The sequence below is a fragment of the Megascapheus bottae genome, chromosome 1, assembly GCF_031878675.1.
Source record: "Megascapheus bottae isolate mThoBot1 chromosome 1, mThoBot2.hap1, whole genome shotgun sequence".
Lineage (NCBI taxonomy): Eukaryota > Metazoa > Chordata > Mammalia > Rodentia > Geomyidae > Megascapheus > Megascapheus bottae.
In genome coordinates, this window is record NC_143509.1 from 46,012,132 (window position 1) to 46,026,330 (window position 14,199).

General features: G+C 42.9%; 1 protein-coding gene across 2 annotated transcripts in view; it reads right to left on the reverse strand.

Annotated features, from left to right (window-relative positions):
* Positions 1–5,030: 5,030 nt before the first annotated feature.
* Masp1 (MBL associated serine protease 1) overlaps positions 5,031–14,199 on the reverse strand; it is a 66,834-nt gene continuing 57,665 nt past the window's right edge. Inside the window, exons 12-16 of one of the 2 annotated variants that reach the window (XM_090343649.1) lie at positions 11,050–11,163; positions 10,183–10,368; positions 8,425–8,492; positions 5,942–6,041; positions 5,031–5,522 (exon numbers count right to left, since the gene is read on the reverse strand). In XM_090343649.1, the coding sequence (XP_090199775.1) occupies positions 5,332–5,522; positions 5,942–6,041; positions 8,425–8,492; positions 10,183–10,368; positions 11,050–11,163 (659 nt within the window). In that variant the 3' untranslated portion in view covers positions 5,031–5,331. Of the gene's footprint in view, positions 5,523–5,941; positions 6,042–8,424; positions 8,493–10,182; positions 10,369–11,049; positions 11,164–14,199 lie in introns of those variants that run through there. The other variant, XM_090343658.1, reaches the window with a different exon arrangement.

The window sequence follows — 14,199 nt, forward strand, 5'->3', positions numbered from 1 at the left end:
AGGGGTTTGGCTTCCAACTAATCTACTCAGAGGTGTTCACAGAGCTTGGGAATCTGTTAAAGTTCTCTTTGCTCCCACACGTAGGTACTCTCCTCTCTCTGCACAGATCTACCGTCACATAGGACTATGAGATCTCCTTTCTGCTGCTCCACATCCATCTCTGGATTAACACTTCATACGAAAGGTGAACAGATTCCATCTCTCCTTGGGGTTCTCCTCATTCTCCAAATCAAGCTAAGCCTCCAGTCAGGGCTTTTTATGATCCCACACTTGGGTGTCTCCAGATGGCATGATGTTCTTTCTCCAAACATGTCTATCTCTCTGGGGACACAGTGGCACTCAGTTTCTCCCAAATACTCAGAGACTTTCATCTTCCTCTTTCCTCATAGACCAGTCTACCTTCTTAAGTTGATCCCTGAAAACTAAAAAGAACACTGTTCTGTCCAGGAAAAGCCTCCTGCAGAAATGTCTTAGCATGATGTTGCTATTGATAAACCTCAAGAAAATGCTGATAAATCACAAGAAAGAGCACCTATCCTCTTTCCTTTGTACCTGCCGAGTGATCTCAAAGACCCAAGCCTAGAAAATAGATGCTCTCACCATTCTTTCAGGCTTTTTAAGCTGCATGCACATCGGAATCACCTGACACCTATATTTTCTTAAAATCTCCACTTGATTCCAGTGGGTGATTGACATTACTAAATACTGGTGTAAGAATTCAGGGCTTGGGTTCGAGTTCAGGAATGGACTTCAGATATAGTCCTTTTGTCTCTTAGTTGTGAGTCACATTTTTCTAAAATGAGACTTTCATTTGTAGAATACTTCCATTTATGTATATACCTATGTATGTACGTATGTATGTATGTACGTATGTATGTATGTATGTATATGCATATGCATATATATACACACATGTAGGTCAAAAATTAGGACTCAAACTCCTTACCTAGGGCTCTACCAAATGGAGACGTTGGTAGAACATTAACCCCTGCAGAATAATTTTACATTTATTTATTTATTTATTTATTTATTTGTTTGTTTGTTTGTTTGTTTGTTCGTTTGTCTGTTTGAACTCTGGGCCTGGACACTATCCCTGAGCTCTTCAGCTCAAAGCTACCCCCCTATCCCTGGGCCTGGGCACTGTCCCTGAATTCTTCAGCTCAAGGCTACCACCCTACCCTTGAGCCAAGACCCACTTCCTGTTTCCTGGAAGTTAATTGGAGATAAGAGTCTCAGGTCCTTTTGCTCCGAGGCTGGCTTTGAATCTTGATCCTCAGAACTCAGCCTCCTGAATAGTTAGGATTACAGGCGTGAGCCACTGCGCCTCACCTCGCCCATTTTTTTTTTTTCTTGAGCCTCCTCCGTTCTTTTATTCCCTAGTATCTTTCCTATAGACCAAGATCTTGCACAGGAAGCCACATGGTATTTAGATGGCGTGTCTCTCATCGGAGTATGCTGTCTTCTGTCATGAAGCACCCCAAACTTGGTGAGTTAAAACAGCAGCAGTTTTAGTTGTGCAGTTAAGAAGCTGGAAAGGTATAGCTGAGAATATTTCCTTACATGCTTTCGCTTGTAAGGGCTGCTGGCAATTCTTGGGTTGAAGCTATAGGATTTCTGTCTCTATATCATCATGTTTTCCTGCTCTCTTCTCTTCTCTTCTCTTCTCTTCTCTTCTCTTCTCTTCTCTTCTCTTCTCTTCTCTTCTCTTCTCTTCCCTTCTCTTCTCCTTTCCTCTCCTCTCCCCTCCCTCCTCCTCCCTTCCCCTCCACTCCTCTCCTCTCCTATACCCTCTCCTCCCCTCCCCTCCTCTCCTCTCCCTTCCTCTTCCCTCCTCATCTCTCCTCTTTTCTTCTCTCTCCTCCTCTCTTTCCTCCCCTGCCTTTCCTCTCCTTGTCCCCCTCTCACTTCATCTCTCTCACCTCCTCTTCTTTTTCTTCTCCTCTTACTTCTCTTCTTCTTCCCTCCTCTCCCTCTCCTCCTTTCTCCTCTCCTCTCCTCTCTTCTCTCTTCTTTTCTCCTTTTTCTCCTTTTATCTCCTCTCATCTCCCCTTTCCTCTCCTCTCTTCCCTCCCCTCTTCTCGCCTCTCTTCACTTCATCTCTCCTCTCCCCCTCTCACCTCCTCTTCTTTCTCTTCTCTTCTTACTTCTCTTCTCCCTCCCCTCCCCTCTCCAGCTCTCTCTTTTCCTCTCCTCTTTTCCTTCTCTCCTTCCCTTTCTTCCCTTCTTCTCCTTGGCTCTCTTCACTTCATCTCTCCTCCCCTCCTCTCACCTCCTCTTTTTTTCTCTTCTCTTTTCCCTTTCCTTGCCCTCTCACACTTCTCCCTTTTTTTCTCTTTCATTCCTTTCTGTTCCTTTTCTCTCCTCTTCTCTGAAGGACACCAGTCAGTATATATTAAAGGCCCACCCTACTCTAGGATACATCTTCTTAACTAATTACATCTGCAATGATCATGTTTCCAAGTAATTCACATTTAGAGGTACTTGCAGTGAGACTTTTTGTGGGGGAGGGGCACACTTAATTGCTTTATAGGTTTTCTTGACTGGGCCGATGCTACTATTCCCATTTTGGGTGACTTGTACAGTTTTTGAGAAGCATTGGTCAGGTATTTTGTACGAACCACTATGATTCTGATACGATTCTCATGATTAGACTGGGATTATGAGATTTTGAATATGAGGGCAGAGAGGGGAATACAAACTGTAAAGCCATTGTCAGAAGACTATATGAAGGTCACATAGTGTTAACATAATTTATCATGCTTCCTGTTAACCTTGACTGCCTGGCTGAGACACTGCTGCATGTTTTCTCCATATCAAGCTACTATTTTCCTCATTCCCACACTCATCTCCTTAGAAGAAAGTCATTTTTGTTGCCTACACTAAATGAATGGCAAATTATTCTGTAGTTTCAGATTATTTGGCCCCTTTCATAGTATTTACATTTGCTCAATAATTTACTCATGCAAACATGTACTATGAGTATTTGCGTCATACTTTGGGTTATTAGCCAATGGTTCTTTGTTAGTTTTGCTCCTCAAATGGTTCCAGCTTTAGCAACTGGACCATTTTCAGTTGAGTTCTGTGTCCTTCTGACATATCCTACCACAGAGAAGTTCTTAAAACATTTCTTTAGTACTACAAGATGCTCTAGGCTTATCTTGTATATTTCATATTTGAAATCAACCATTGAATCAGCCATTTCTTCCAGGATCTTTTGTTTCTTTTATTAGAAGTTGTTATTCCACCCCACAATCTGCCTGCCATGTGTACTCACTGGTCCTCAGAAAAAGTTGGAAGTGGCACTCTGCTTCAAGTGGTAGAATGCTAGCCTTGAGCTTAGGGCCAGGCACAGGGGCTCATGCCTGTAATCCTAGCTACTCAGAAGGCTGAGATCTGAGGATCTCGGTTCAAAGCCAGCCCAGGCACGAAAGTCTGTGAGACTCTTATCTCCGATTAGCCACCAGAAAACTGGAAGTGTTGCTGTGGCTCAAGGGATAGCATAGTAGCCTTGAACTGAAGAACTCAGGGACAGCGCTCAGGCCCAGAGTTTAAGTCCGACACACACACAAACAAAAAGGCTTAGGAATCCCTGAGTTCAAGCCCCAGGACCAGAAAATTATTTTTTTTTTCTATCTACTGATTCTTATGATTCAGTAAACTCAGAAAAGGTTATTCTACCATCCAAATAGATGGGCAATTTACAGAAGTAAAGAAAGTCAACCTAGAAATGCACTAGAATTTAAGTCTCTGGCTTCCAAGATCAGTACTAGAATAAGATTGGATAAACCTCTGCCATAAGAGTGAGTAGTCTCCATTTCCCAACCCGGACTCTTGTCAGTCTCCTTCCGAATGGCAACTTAGTGGTGGTGCTTCTTTGGGTCATGCTTTGTGTACAAGATTAACTCACAGCAGAAGGAAAGCATACACTATAGTCTAGAACATAATAATCTACGTATAGTGTCATATTTCCTAAACAGAAACTTAACATGTCATCTGCATTTTCTTTTTCTGAATATGAGTAGCATTTAAGAAATATAATTTGGGTCTTGACAGTCTGGCATTACAAGATATTTGATAACTTATAAGAACAATAAAATGAACCCTCAAACTTAAGACAAGCTTTTGTACCTAGAATACAAACTTCAAATTATAGTCTTTTTCAGTCTTCATGCTACAGTGATTCTAACTGAAGAGAGAAAATTTTGAAACATGGAAACAACTCATCAAACTCATCAGTGCATGAAAAAATATACAAACCAAACGGGGACCTCTGACTCAATGCAGATGTTTATTGGAACAACTGTGTATTTTCCCATAAGAACATCAGCTTCCACTGTTAATGAAATCCAGGCACGATTATTATTGCTAATAGCTGCATTCATGGTATTAAATTCCAGCTGTGGTAATACAAATTATGTGGTAGGGAGGTGGATTTGCATAGAAGAGAGACCTTCAGAAGGGCAGCATAAAGTTGGAATAGGCTTCATTTGGAGTTAGTGAGGCTTTCTCTCTACTCCCTTTTCTTTCAATAGGCCCAAGGATTACCCTACCAAAGAGTCCATGTTATGCAGCCCAAATCTAAGAAGGGTAAGAAGTTAGGACCTGGGGAAAATGCTGTTCTTAGGAGTAGAAAGGAAAGATCTTTGGCTGCACTTTGCCTGGACCATGTCTTTAGGTTCCAGGGCATGATGAGCTTAGATGAGCAGTGGAACAGTAGCAGCATTTTGTCTTCATCAATGCCTCCCACTCTGCTCTCATAGTGGTACTGGGACTTTAGAATTCAGAGTTTCCTACCCTTGCTTAGTGTTTCCTCCTAAAGCTTGCACTCTACTACTTGAGCCATACTTCTACTTCCAGATTTCTTGATAGTTGATTAGAGATAGAGTCTCATGGATATTTATTTACTTGTGCTGGCTCTGGAAAGATCCACAGTTCGTAGTCTCCCAAGCAGCAAGGAGCCATAGACACCTGACTCAAATCACACATATAGAACATTTAATTTATGACATACTCTGGACTAAGTATTGTGTATATATTATTTAATTTTATTGTAATCACACTCTCATGAGGTAGGTAAGGTGCATTATTCACATCTCATGGATAAAGAGGTCTCAAGAAATGAAGTGTGGCATTGCAAAGTTCGACAGTAGCAAAGCCTGGATTCTGCCTCTGCTACTTTGCTTCTTTAAAGAGAGGTTATACGGGACTAAATCACTGCTTTGATTGCCAAGGACATGTGTGTGAAAGGACCCACGGAGCAGATGATCAACCTCCATTGCTGACTGACTACAGCAGGTAGTTAGTTGTAGTCAATTGGCTGGGTTTCCAAACTCAGTTCACCACCCCTGTGATCCTCTGGATCCAGTCCTTATTGTGGTAGACATCAGAATACACTCCGTAGTGGGTTTTCCCTCCACATTCATCGCCCCAGGACACAATCCCCACCAGGTACCACTGTCCTCTCTCTCTATCCAAGGTTACCATGGGACCTCCGGAATCACCCATGCAGGCATCTTTCCCACCTAAATGAAAAGAGACATGTAGAGTCAAACTCCCTTTTCTTCAGCCCAAATCTAAGGGAGTCTTTCTTCTGTGGATACCTGACTTGTAGTTCAGAGAAACAGGCACCAGAGGGCAGAACAGACCACAGGACCTGAGTCCTGTGATGAGCCTATGCAAGGGGCCCTGCCCGCAGAACTCAAATTCTACAAAGGGCCAATACAGGGATGGAAGGATGGAGATTCCGTAGCACTTATTTCTGATGTGTCTTCTCTAAGTGGAATCTCTCGTCCATGATCTAACCGCCCCACTCCCTCCTGCCCCACTCTGTTGTCTCAGCTATGGGAATATACTCTGCGGTGACTTTCTCTTGCCAGGAGGGAAAGTCTTTATCCTCCCACTGCTGACTGCACCTCACTGGCAGACTGTGCTCTTGACTCACCTTCTAGGTCTCCAGCACAGATCATGTCCTCCGTCACTTTATCACCTGTCTCGGCATAGTTCTTCTGGCAGGTGTGATGATTAATGATTGGAATTTCAATCTGGAACACAAAGCTACCATTGGTTTCCCTCCTTCGCTCGGGGGGCCTTGATTTATATAATTTATATCATAAAGGGGATGTACAGAGGGCCAGCAGTTACATAATTCAGGAGATCAGTACATTTCTTTTTGAACAGTGTCACCCCTACCACATCCTCTGCCAGGTATTCCCCCCCTGACATCCCTCTCTCCAAGTTGTATACTTCATTTCCAACATAATGACTAGTGGGTTTCACTGCTAAATTAGCTCCTCTTTGTCCTGCTGCTTCTGTGCGTCACCTTCTCCTCCCCAAATCAGATAAACTTACATACACAAATTTAAAACAGCAACAAAAAGGGGAAAAAACAGAAAAAAGAATCACAAAAAGTAAAATAAAAAGCCTCTTGTTTCTATTTCCTGGACCATATGCATATAGCTATTTAGCTTTTGTGATTGTCTCCCAAGAATATCCTACTTTGGTCTCACTGTGTGAATGTTTATAGTCCTGTTTAATTTATCATGTCAAAGTGTAAATTTTTTTTTATTTTTTATTTTTGTTGCTAGTCATTGGATTTACTTGTGGATTTATAGGCATTCTAATTATTACAAATGAGGGAATCTCATTTATCTAAAAATAGAACCCATAGTATTTATACACAAATACAAGGAGGAAATAAAATAAGAAAGTACTTTATAAAATGCAAACACTATACATATTATTAGGGACCTCAAGGGCTCATGCTGCTTGCTTGCTTGCTTGCTTTCTTTCTTTCTTTCTTTCTTTCTTTCTTTCTTTCTTTCTTTCTTTCTTTCCTTCCTTCCTTCCTTCCTTCCTTCCTTCCTTGTTTCTTTCTTTCTTCTTTTTTTTTTCCTTTGGGTGGGTCATGGGGCTTGCACTCTGGGCCTGGGTGCTGTCCCTGAGCTCTTCAGCTCAGGCTACCACCTTACCTCTTTGCCTGAGCATTGTCCCTGAGCTCTTCAGCTATGGCTGCAGGTCTATCCCTGAGTGCCACCACTTCTGGTTTTGTAGTGGTTAACTGGAGATAAGAGACTCTTATCTCACTATCTTTATTGTACAGGCTGGCTTTGAACTGTGATCCTCAGATCTCAGCCTTCTGAGTAGCTAGGATTTCAGATGTGAGCCACCTTGCCAGGCTTCACACTGCTTTCTATAAAGCAAGCATTTCTCTATATTGCTGTTTTTCTGTCTCTGTCTGTCTGTCTGTCTCTGTTTCTCTGTCTCCGTTTCTCCTTCTGTTTCTCTGTCTTGTCTCACTCTCTCCAGGGTAAATTCCTAGACCCTAAATCTGCCTCTTGTCCATTTCTATCTTGCAGAACTTGGAAAATAATAGGTACTTAGGAAATACTTTTTAAAATTAAGGTGATTAAAATGCTGCATATAAAATATGATTAAATTGCTTTTATTCAGCATGGAGTTGATATCTAGAATAAAGGAGAAACATCTGAGTCTGATTCAGCCACATGAGGAACTAAATCAACTACATACCCCAAATATACCTGGTGCTAAGCAGGAACCGGGGCCATTTCCATTGTCTTTCTCCAGGTAAGTGGGGAGAGGAAGCTGTGTCATAGGTAGTGTGTCAGCCACTGTCAGGCCCCTAGATAACTCCCTTTTACTACACAATGACATATCTTTTGATCTCAAGATGAGATCAGATCTCACATTCTAGAACATTCTATAGTTCTTCCTCTCTACCTCTTAATTGTATGTGTGACTTTCTTCCTGTTCCACTGATCAAGAGAGACAGGAGCCAGCTCTCTCCAAATTTAAAACTTTCCAGTACATTCAATAAATAATGTGTATTGTGTATTGCAACCTTAGCTGTGGTACCAAACCTGGTAAGAGCTAGGAAGTTCTCAGAGGATGTCCACCGTGACTCTTAACTTTAGAGTTTGGGCTAAAAAATGATTTGTTTCAGACAATCCAGTAAATCTGTACAATCCAGGACTGGGAGCGATGGCCCTTTATGTCTGGTTTGGTGTTCATTTCTGAAATGATAGGAATGTGAGCTTGCAGTACAAATAATAAAGTCTACTTCTGTGGTTCTCCAAGCTTGGACTATTCATTCTAATTTGGTCTATAGTCCAAAAGGCATGAAGATAAATCAGAAGCCTTTGGGGGTGTCCAACCACAGTTTTCTGGGGAAATTTTATAAAGTGAGGCTTAAATAAGCTATACAGGGTCATTGGAGAGTGTTTAGAGAGCAGAGTCCATGGAAAGAACAAACAAAACTTTGTGGAGTTCAGAGTCTACCTAAACTTTGTAAATGAATCTGGCCCCTCTCCCCCTGCCCATGCCTGCACAGCACTGACAGGGAGATGGGAACCAAGCAGGGCTCATGAGGGGCCGGGAATGTTATTATCTATGGGGTTCAATCTTCACCTCCATCAGCTTCTCAGGGAGACGTCTCAAGAACTGCTTTCCCCAGCCAGTGACAATGGCCATGGTTCCTGGAGGAGAGGAGATGCTGTGAGGAAATGGCTGTGGGGAGGATGTGCAGAGGACTGTACCTGGCAGTTCCTCCCCTTCCGCCTGTGAAAGAAGGGCTGAATTTGCCTTCTCCAAGAACGGCAGTGAGAGATGGAAGAAGGTGGCAAAGGCTGATGGGCCCAAGGTGACCTTCAGCTGCAAGGGGGCATTTGTTTCTATGATATACTATATGATTGTTTATTTGCCTGCCTGTTGTTTCCTGCTCTGTGAATGCTGTGATCTCATCTCTCTTGTTCTCTATGTTATCCCCATGCCCATAACAGTGCTGCAATATAGTGGTGTGCAGTTAATAATGCAGAATAAATTTTAAAAGCCCTGTCTATTCAACAAGAGGCTACATTACTTCTAGTAAATACTCTCTCTTCTCCTGCCCTGGATGTCTTGTACTTTTTATCTATAAAATTAAAAGGTAGTATTTGGTATTTCTGAAAATGTTTTCAAACTTGGATATTCTAGAAACCTATAAAGTTTGGGGCCCCAAGGAAAATGTGAAAATGTGTTGAATATGGATAGAGTATTCAAAACAACACTGGTATTTGTATGATAAAATTCAAACCCAAGTCCTAGAGCTTCATATAAGCTGCATCTTGGGTAGGTCATTTCTCCTTGCTAAGCCTCAATTTTCTCATCTGTAAAATGGTACTCTAAGCTAATTTCTACCATGTAAAGCTTTCATAAGGCAATGAACATAAAAATATCTGGAGCATGGTAATATCATGGCCTTCTATCAACTCCAGCCAGCTGTGCCTGTACCTTTGCTAATATTCTCAACATCTTATAGTCCCTATCTACAACCACACCTTGGAGCTAAAAAATGAGTTATGATATGGCTCTATCAGATACAGAATGAAAAAGAAGACATCTAAGATGGGTTGGCCTTGTCTGCTATGTTGGACACGTTTCATTTGTACTATCTTGTTTAAATATCACAGGCACTCTGAGATTTTGTGTTGAGTTTGGAGATAAAGGGATGGAGGCTTTCATGAGGCCAAGTGATCTTCTACAAGTTCACTCAACTAGAGAATATCAGCAGCAGGATTCAAACCTGTGCTGGTGATTAAACTCTGTTCCCTCTGGCTTCTGACGTGCCCTTCTACCCTCTGTCTTGTGATGGGAGAGAAGAGGTCCTGGGATGGAAATTTGGCTTGGCCAGCTGTTTTCCTGCAACCAGAGGACACTTTTCAGGGAGTCTGGAAGACTCTTACTATTGACATCATTCTGGAAATGTTTTTCTCTCCTATGGTGAATGGTTCTAGTTATTTTCCTTAGCATATCTGTCTTGTCTGCAGAAGTACTGGTGTCAAAAGACCCCTTTTCCAAGCCTCAAGGCTCTATAACTCAAGCTGCTTATTTTGGTTCTTCAAGGCCTAGAGGAGTTTACTTCTTCTCACAGTACCATCTCTTAGTATTTTTGGCTTTCCCCTTGCTTATTGACATTACCAGTTCTCTTTGTTAAAATCACTAGGTTGGTTCTATTTTCCTGTCGGGACCCATAGTCCTTTCCATTTACTTTGTGTCTAACAGTGTTTCTACTACCCCTAGAACCACTTCTGACTTAGCTGCTATGTGGGGAGACAATGGAGAATCATGCAGACTGTCAGTTGACTCAGTTGCCCTGCAGAGGTGAAGCAAGGGATAAGGAGAGGGTACCTTCCTGTGTGGGGTGTTCCGGCAGACAAATGGGCATCACAAAGTTATTCAGTGTTGGACCCTCTGTTAACTCCACCAGGCCCACATCATTCTCAAATATGGTAGGGTTATACCGCGGGTGGAGGTAGCTACGTTTGACCTGGAGATGCTGTTCATGTTCATCTGATTGGAGTCTTCGATGCTTGCCTGGACAAAAGAAGGTGTATGAGGTATGAGAGCAGTGGAAGAAGAAGCCACACCTCACTCTGGCCTGGTTGGCCATCTGGCCCTATGTCTCGTGTACCTCTAGACTCAACCCTTCCAGAGAAGCTCACCTGACTTCCCCGCAGCCCAGCTCTCCAGGCCAACCTGAAATCTTTCAGAGTATCATGGCTTCTCACCTCTGTGTTTCCTCATGAAAGGAAGGTGTTAGAATGCTAGTTCTTATAGCTGCTGTCACAGTCCAACCCATGTAATGACCTTTACTAGCATATGGGCCATATGTTCTTTCTTCTCTGGGAAGTTCTGGACACCTGAGGTAGATAACATTTCCCTGTGAACACTCATAGCATTCTATTTGCCCCTCTCCTTCATAACCTTCTTCTTCTTCCCTTACAATTTAAGGCTCCAGACAAATACCTTATTCATTCATTAGACTGTAAGCTCCTTGGGTGAGGAAACTCATTCTTGGTTTTACTGTATTCTTAGACTCTGGCAGAGTGTTGACAGGTTAGTACTTGTTGATGGAATTGACTTTCAATGTGTTGATTAAATCAGCTAATGTCCTGATTTTATAAAGGAAGGCCTTGGAAAATGGCAATGGTTGAACCTGTTCCCAAACTCACAACTGACGTCAGGAGGTCAGAGGTCCACAGGAGCCTCACTCACCCATGATGATTTTGAACTCAGAAGAGTTGAACAAGGATGAGGCATCTAAGATTGAGTCTTCAGGATCAAGTGGTCTGTGGAGGCAGTGGGCAGCAGTCACAATCCATTTGGAGCCTGGAGAAGAGAACATTCATATGCCATTCTTTCATTGCTCTGTCCTGGCTCCATCTGTCTTGAGCTGAGGGCTTGAAGCCTGTTCCAGGCCACATCTTAAGACTCACAATGACCACATGCCCCTCCACTGAATTTCATGCCCCAAGATAGTAATACAGTATCATTTGAAGATTGTGTATTGTGTCTGTGATTTCAACTATATTATTATTTTTGTTGTTGGTGGTGGTTGTGGTCCTTGAACTCTGGGGCTGGGTGTTGCCCCTGAGTTCTTCAGCTCAAGGCTACTGCCCTACCCCTAGAGCCACAGGGCCACATCCGGCTTTCTGGTGTTTAATTGTAGATGAATCTCACAGACTTTCTAGTGTCCTGGCTGGCTTTGAAGGGCGATCCTCAGATCTCAGCCTCCTGAGTGTCTAGGATTACAGGCGTGAGCCACCATGTCCAGCTTAACTGTATTATTATTATTTTTTTTTTGCCAGTCCTGGGCTTGAGCTCAGGGCCTAAGCATTATCCTTGGACTTTCTCAAGGCTAGAGCTCTACCACTTGAGCCTCAGCACCACTTCCAGCTTTTTTTTTCTATATGTGGTACCGAGGAATCGAACCCGGGTCTTCCTGCATGCTAGGCAAGCACTTTAACCACTAGGCCAAACTCCTGGCCCATTAACTGTATTATTTTTTAATGCCACTTCTGGGGCTTGAATTCAGGGCCTGAGCTTTGTTGTACAAAGCTTGTGCTCTATTACCTGAATACAGTTTCACTTATGGTTCTTTGATGGTTAATCGAATATAAGAATCTCATGGACTTTTCTTCTTCAAACCATTGGCTTCAATCCACTGAGCCTTCTGAGTAGCTAGAATTACAGACATGAGCCACTGGTGCTAGCTTAATGCCTCTGTGTGTGTGTGTGTGTGTGTGTGTGTGTGTGTGTGTGTGCCCAGTCCTGGGGCTTGACCTCATGGCCTGGAGGCTGTACCTGAGATTGTTCAATCAAGGCTAATACTCTACTACTTGAGCCATAGCTCCATGTTTGGCTTCTTTTGGGCAGTTTAATTGGAGATAAGAGTCTCACAGACTTTCCTATCTGGGCTGCTGTTGAACCATGATCCTTAGATCTCAGCCTTTGTGTAGCTAGGATTACAGGTGGAAGGCACTAGCATTTAGCTCAACTACATATTTTTAATCAAGGCTTAGGATTGGTTGGGTGAGGGGTAGGTATCAGACTTGAATTCCGGGCCTCATGTACTTGCTCAGCTTTTTCTACTCATGCTGGTGCTCTATCACTTGAGTTATGCACCCAGTCCAATTTTTTGGCTGGTTCACTAGAAATAGAGTCTCATGAAATTTTCTGCCTAGGCTGGCTTTGAATTGCTATCCTCAGATCTGAGCTTCCTAAAGAGTTAGGATTAGAGGTGTGAGCCACAAATTCAGCCACTGTACCTGGCCTAAACATTTTAAAGAGGGTGTCTGGTCTTCCTTATGCCTAGAAACCCTTATGGTGTGGGTGCCAGACAAACCAAACCAGGTCTCTAAAACCCTCATGCTTTGGCTGCCTCTCTAGTTTTGCCTCTCAAATGTGACAGCAGGACCACGAGCAGCCACACCATTTGATAATAACTTAGTCGTAAAGAATGTCAGGGCTCACATTAGAGTATACAATTAGACCTTGAAAGATGCCCAAATAGCTCCTGTGCATATTCTGGTTTGACAAGTTCAAAGGAATCTAGGTGGCTGCACTTGGAATTGCCTGGGGAATTAGAAGAGTCAGTGCTGGGCTTGAAGTAGACCATAGACGCTATAGGGCGGGACTCAGCACAGGCATGTTTTCAATGGTCCTCGGGAAAATTGGATTGCCCCATTGCTCTGATCCAGATTTCTTATTTAAGGAGGTTGGTGGCCCTGAGTCTTCCAGTGGTAGCCTACTTGTATTTCTTGTGTCTTGGCTTTTTCTTCCCCTGGATGGATAGATACCTGCACCTCATCTTTTCAGTGGAGAAGATAATAAACTCATTGGTGGCAGAGATCTGAGATACATCCGGGAGGAGCCAAGCAGAAGAAAAGGCTGTAGTGTAAGGGAGTATGGGTAAGACTCGGGGGTACAGATTATATAATTGAGCATCAAGGGCACAGTTGCTTTCTCAGATTTCAGGCTCCACTTGGCCCTCTCAGAAGCATCTAGGAGCTCTAGCTCCTGGTTATAGATGGAGTTTCATGTAGGGTACCATCTTTTCCCTGAGGTATTTTTGATCCTGGCCATGGCCGGGGCTTACTGGGTTGGTTTCCCAGCTGGATAATGTGGGCTGAGGCGCTCAGGTGAAGAAAGCCTGCTTCAAAGCAGAGATCTGGGATAGCCAGATGAATCATAGAGGGTGTACTGGTGGTTAGTCCAGACCCCAAGTTCTGCCAATTCCTCCACCTGGCCTCATGTCCACATGCAGAATGCACTTCACCCCTTCCTTTGTCCTTTAGCTTCTTTCTAGTTCCCTCTACCCTCTTCTTTCCTTACCTCCCTTCACAAGGCTGAAGCACAGCAGGGAAAGGATTATATATCTGCAGAGCTTTGAGGAGGATCAAGTGTGAAGAATCGCTCAGCTGGACAGGGTAGAGAAGTGAACTTCAAGCAACTTTAAAGCACAGACCATAGGGAAAAAGCATGCAATACATACCAATACAATTCAAAATTATGAACTTAAAACTAAGTCTTTAAACAGTGGCATACAATCTATTACATCTTGGCTTCTGACAACACTGGAATTACCTGTTGAAACAGTCTTCCCTTCCTTTTACCCACCTTTTGGCTCTTTCCTTCCTGTTCTTTCTTTCTCCCACCTTTTCAACTTTGCCTAGAGTTTCACCCTCCCTTTCTTGTTTCTTGACTTCCTTTCTCCCTTTCCCATCTGTTAGCTCTTTCATTTCACTCTCATTTTCCCTTTGGTTCCCTCTCTCTTATTATTATTATTATTATTATTATTATAGGTCTTGTTGTTTTGTCTTTCCTTCTGCTATTGATTCTGTGTATTTCTCTTCCCTTCTCTTT